This window comes from Triticum dicoccoides, chromosome 5A (assembly GCF_002162155.2).
Source record: "Triticum dicoccoides isolate Atlit2015 ecotype Zavitan chromosome 5A, WEW_v2.0, whole genome shotgun sequence".
Classification (NCBI taxonomy): Eukaryota; Viridiplantae; Streptophyta; class Magnoliopsida; order Poales; family Poaceae; genus Triticum; species Triticum dicoccoides.
The window spans coordinates 51,147,446-51,153,572 of record NC_041388.1 but is presented as its reverse complement, the minus strand read 5'-3'; the positions used below and the strand labels follow the sequence as shown (position 1 = coordinate 51,153,572).

The following is a 6,127-nucleotide window of genomic DNA, read 5'->3' as shown; positions in this document are numbered from 1 at the left end:
GATCATTTCACCATAAATACCAGTGAGCCTCCAACAAAGAGCTCCATCATCTTCTTCAACCAAAACATCGATGAAGTCAAGGGTACCAGTAGATCCTCAACTCCTTCCAAAACATTAGTTTTTCATCAAGGTTTCGGCCTATATCTCTCCTAAATGCATCTCAGACAGGAAAAACGCATCTGCTTCATGTCGCCTCTGGATGTCCAGAAGCGAGCGAACTGTCAAGGCATCAATAAGGCCTCGACAATTCCAACTAATAATTTTCATTATGTTCGGCGAACCCCTTCCAAAGGGGTCGCTGATGTCATGTTAACGTCCATGCTACAATCACCATCACCCACAATTTCCTCAGTTGCTGTCCTCTGCCCTTTTCTGGTTCTGAACTTTTTGGGGTGTGCTCAGTAATAGCTTTTGTCAATAGCAGCTGGTGGTTGCCCTTCCAACTGAAGCACTTGATCAGCTACAATGCCCATCGAGGAAGACTGGGGTGGAGCATCCTTTACAAAAGTGCCATCTGCACTCACCAGCATTTTCCTGGCTGTAGGTATAATTTGTTGAGACCCAAGGCTGGTATCGCCACCCATGATCACATCTTTATTTTCTTCTTCATTCGGTTCACCAGGATTCTGATCACGCCCTCTACCAAATCTGGCACCACAGCCTCTGCCTGCTTGGACACCCGCATCACAGTTAACAAGCAACCAGTCCCCCCATTCACACTCCTCCGGCCGGTGAAGACCATCAATACGAGGAAGCCTGAATCGCCTCGACTTCAGAAACATTTTCAATGGAATTATGGAGGTGAGTCCATCTCTATACGAAACTCATCTCTATATGTAGTCCTGGGTCGATTCGCTCGGTTGTTGCATGCACTGCCATAAATTTTGCACACTGCTAGGCCGTTTATATGTTCCCTCAAAGTTCTTGATGAAAACATCCTCGAGGTCTTTCCAGTCGTGGATGCTTCTCAGGCAAGTTATTGAGGCAAGACCGAGTGGAACCTTTCAAGCATCAACAGGAGGTTACGCAACGCCACTTGCTCGTTGCAGCCGCCAACGATGATAGCGACCAGATAATCTGCCGGCCAGGTACCCGCTTGGAGGTACCATCATATTTCTCGACACCGGACGCGATCAACTCATACCGTAAAGCTAAGGTCGCCAGAAACATGGTACGATTTCATAAATCCAGAAAAGTACAGAAACATTCAGGGACCCTCTCCTGTACGGAAATTATTGCCAACCTTCATTTCGGGCTCATTTAAAATGACTCAGATGACGTCAATATTTTCTTGTGTTACTTGAGGTAGTTACGCAAAATTCAGATACCTCTAGCAAGAGATTTGGTGTGGAGACTTTGTCTGGAGCGTCACACTTCATGCAAACACCAAAAGATAAGCATGCCACTTTGAGTAGGGGGTAAGGATAATATAGAAGAGGTAATTCACAAATATTAAAAATTTAAAATAGAAATTCCAGAAAACGATATAAATTTCACAAAATCAGGAAAAACTATCAAAGATTGCAGAAGCATCTAGGGATCTCTCCTAAAGTCCTAAAATAAGGGCAAGTACAATTAATAAATGCTGAGAAAGATTGTAAATGTTTTGAGAGTTTATATTTCTTTTTCAACAATGCATATCGCAATACTCATAAACGTTGTTAAATTTTTTGCAGGCTCAAAGAAAGCAAGAAAAAAAATATGTAAGAAATATCTCTCAGCCCTATGATAAATGTTTCACATCGCCGTATTTGTGTTCATCTTTTACAAGATCGGCTTTAGTCATGTGGATTTACTATCCTAGTAAGTAGTAACCATGTTCAGTTTATCCTAAAGATGGCACAACCATATAAGTTCTTAAATTAAATTTGGGATTCATGATGGAAACGACAATAAGTCCATCTTCAGCAACTTGAAAGGCATTTTTTTCTATTGTCTGACACTGGAAATTACGTGCTTGCATATTTCTACTCATTCATGCCTCACTTTTTTTAGTTAGATGGTAGTACGCGAAGTCCAAATAGACCTATTTGCTATACTAGATTATTTATAATAAAAGTTCAAAAAAAAGATTATTTATAATAAACCCCTTTTAATGCCTTCCCCCCTCCAAATTGTGTGTGCAGATATAATAGCAAGTACTTTGAGCATACTTGCGATATGTCTACCTTCCGCATGTTTGCTGGGCTACAAGGTATACAGGTCAAGAAAGAGATCGAAGGAAACACCAAGGATTGAGTCGTTCCTACAAAAGAATGCAGGAGTATATCCAAAAAGATACACTTACGCACAAGTGAAGAAGATGACAGGGACCTTTGCTGAAAAGCTAGGTCAAGGTGGATTTGGTGTTGTTTACAGAGGTGGCCTCTCCAGTGGCCGTCAGATAGCAGTCAAGATGCTTAAGAACTCCAAGTCTGATGTTGAGGAATTCATCAATGAGGTAGCCAGCATCAGCACAACTTCTCATGTCAACGTTGTTACCCTCTTAGGATTTTGCTTTGAAGGATCCAAGAGGGCACTAATCTATGACTATATGCCTAATGGTTCGCTTGAAAGATATGCTTTCAAACACAGTTCTAAGGGTGAACATATTCTAAGTTGGGAGAAATTATTTGATATAGCAGTTGATATTGCTCGTAGACTTGAATATCTCCACCGAGGATGCAATACTCGCATAGTGCATTTTGATATCAAACCCCACAACATTCTATTGGATCAAGATTTTTGTCCTAAGATCTCTGATTTTGGGATGGCCAAATTGTGCCAGAATAAAGAAAGTGTTGTCTCCATTGGTGGTGCAAGAGGAACAATTGGCTATATTGCCCCCGAGGTCTACTCAAAGCAATTTGGAGCAGTAAGTAGCAAGTCTGATGTCTACAGTTATGGAATGATGGTCCTTGAGATGGTTGGGGCAAGGGATAAGAGAATCAATGCAAATAGTGAATGTAGCAGCCAATATTTCCCGCAGTGGATTTATGAAAATTTAGATGAATACTGTCTTGGTGCTTCTGAGAGTAATGGCGAGATCAAAGAGATTGCAAGGAAGATGATAGTTGTTGGGTTGTGGTGTATACAGCTAAGTGTTAGTAATCGACCAACTATGACTAGAGTCGTCGAGATGCTAGAAGGAAGCACAGGTAGCCTGGAATTACCACCACAAGTGCTCTTAAGTTGACAGTCATCGGTATGTTTCTATGCTTTTCACTTTCCAGTATTGCACTACTGCAAGCAGGATGCAAATTTCATGACTTACATTACATGTCATTGTTTGTCTGTAAGTAGTGGCAGATCTATGAAATTATTGGCCGTATACCACTGTATGACTGTAATGCTGAGTACGGACACTCTTTTGTGCAGTTGTATTTGGAATTTGATAAGTGCATTACATATTCAGTAGTTGGCTCAGCTTATAAATAATTCTCAGTTCCTACAAGATACCATGCAAATTAGAAATGGCAACTGAATTTTTCATCTGCTAGCACAAAAATCCATATCACAAGGTCACGCAAACCACAAATACATTGCCCATCTGTTATACTTTGACTGCAAAATAGACTATGGATATGTGGGGTCAGAGCTTACCTATTTCAGAGTGGACAAACCGGAGTAGTTCAGATTTCAGATGTGAGCAGCCTATCATAGACCACTAGGGCATATCCATGACCGTGTTGCCGTAGACCACAGACACACGGGAACTCAGCAGCAACGATTGCAATGACCATGGTAGGCATAGGACCAGCTGACTAGGGAGGTGGCCCTGCGAGCCCGGCGAGGTGTGGGAGGCACTGATATGTGGTGACCAAGATAAAAATTATCAGCTAACCATTTACAGTATATGTGGGGAATGTAAAATGCAGGTGCATGAAAAGGTGCGGAGCATAACAAAACTGTTTTAACATGCAGTGTAGGATCATTGAGGTACAAGTAGCACAATACTTTAGTAGGCACCAGTGCTTAGCAGGTGCTTACACATATTATAGGAAACAAGCTTGCGTTACTCAGTGGCAAACATCATATATATGCACGTCCTAGGAAACAAGATTGAGACTTGTACTCACTGGCCAATATCATAAATGTATAATATTCTATAGAGAGGGGAATTACTTCCAATGCCTTTCATATCAGAGATCTTACTGGAATTTCATTCAAGGCTTTTGAATTTAAGGCTAAAAAGAACAAAACTGTTCCGAATAAGAAGAACTGTAAAAACAAGACATGGGAAAAATTGCAGGAATGGGAGGGTGGGGGGGGGGGAACAGTCACTGACTGAAATCAATGGTCACCATGGGATTTCTTGACCATCCCAAGCGATGAATTTACCGTTGTCAGTCTCCTTGGCATTGTCGATGGTGGTCTTGGCATTGTCGATGATGGACAGGAGCTTATGTACAGAGAACACCCTCATGAAGAGCTTTTACTCCTGGCCACGTTTCTTTGGAATAGGCATGAGTGACCGGTGTCGACTGTTCCCGGATGTAGCAAAATGCAGGCGATGCTGTCCTTCTTACCCAGCTCAAGTGATGCAGTCTTTGTCACTGCAACACATGGCAATGCATGCATTTTAGAAACCTAAGAAAATTAAAGGTAGATAATTATGTGATAACTAGTTTGTTTTGAATAGAATAGACAAAACATCGGATGAGGGGAAATTTTCATGATAACAAGTTTAGTATAGACAGCGGACTAGTAATCTGAATGCCAGTGGACATCAGACTAGTAAATTATGATAACTAGTTTGCTTTAGAAGCTCTTTACGAATTCCAGCCTCCCAGTCTCCAGACCACTGTCTCTTATTGAGCCAACTCTGGCGCTCATATTTTCAACCAACGAGAAACCTTTCCCTGTTTCCAAACTTGCATCAATCTTCAATAACAAACACATGTGCTGACAAGAACAAAGATAAATTCAGACAAATGGAGTACCCACACCACAGGGATTAGTGGAATGTTTGCACAATTCAGAGCAGAAATAAATGTGTAATGAGAAAGGATTTTTAGCACCCGGGTGCCTAGGCACCCGGCTATCACTACCGTCCATGCAGAATCTAGCATGTGGAGATCTGCGCAACGTTCTGTACCACCAGTTTGATTAGCAGGCCTGGAGTTCGCTGAGCGCGGTGCCTGAAAATATTTGAATGGAATCTGGGCCTAGACTCCTACTATTCCTGTTACTGGCCAGCCTACATCAGGATTGACATGTCGGCCTGCTGTCATGCTTTCAAGAAAAGGAATAGACCTGTCGGGGCCGTGTTTCAAACCAACGAAAAGACCTTGCTGCCTGGCGGCGTCCTCAACCCCACCCACCTACCCGCACAGAATAGACTCTGCCCAAACACCCGTCACATAGCTGCCAATGGAGTCCATTGAGATCGGCGGAGATGATAACAGGACGCGTCGAACTCCACCATCGCCATGCATCACCGCTGGAAGGAATAGAGGAGACTGTCGCCGCTCATGGTATCATCATCCTGGCGTCAATCGTCATCGGTCTGGATTTTGAGGGAAGCTCCAGGTTAGTGTCCACATAGTTCATCGGATCCGGTGGAAATATACCTCGATTCTCACTTAAGTTCTGCTACCGATCTGATCCCCCCTTTTCCAGATCTGAAGTGGTAGATGGTAGCTCCTCGCCTGGAATTACCATCACAAGTGCTCTTAAGTTGACAGTCATCGGTATGTTTCTATGCTTTTCACTTTCCAGTATTGCACTACTGCAAGCAGGATGCAAATTTCATGACTTACATTACATGTCATTGTTTGTCTGTAAGTAGTGGCAGATCTATGAAATTATTGGCCGTATACCACTGTATGACTGTAATGCTGAGTACGGACACTCTTTTGTGCAGTTGTATTTGGAATTTGATAAGTGCATTACATATTCAGTAGTTGGCTCAGCTTATAAATAATTCTCAGTTCCTACAAGATACCATGCAAATTAGAAATGGCAACTGAATTTTTCATCTGCTAGCACAAAAATCCATATCACAAGGTCAGGCAAACCACAAATACATTGCCCATCTGTTAATACTTTGACTGTAAAATAGACTATGGATATGTGGGGTCAGAGCTTACCTATTTCAGAGTGGACAAACCGGAGTAGTTCAGATTTCAGATGTGAGCAGCCTATC

At 42.3% G+C, this 6,127-nt stretch overlaps 1 protein-coding gene across 1 annotated transcript; it reads left to right on the top strand.

The window, feature by feature from the left end:
• The first annotated feature begins 2,134 nt into the window (after nt 1-2,134).
• LOC119296963 (LEAF RUST 10 DISEASE-RESISTANCE LOCUS RECEPTOR-LIKE PROTEIN KINASE-like 2.1) lies at nt 2,135-3,312 on the top strand. The gene has a single exon (XM_037574951.1). It carries the CDS (start codon nt 2,303-2,305, stop codon nt 3,173-3,175), a length of 873 nt encoding a protein of 290 aa, XP_037430848.1. The 5' UTR covers nt 2,135-2,302; the 3' UTR covers nt 3,176-3,312.
• Nucleotides 3,313-6,127: the final 2,815 nt, after the last annotated feature.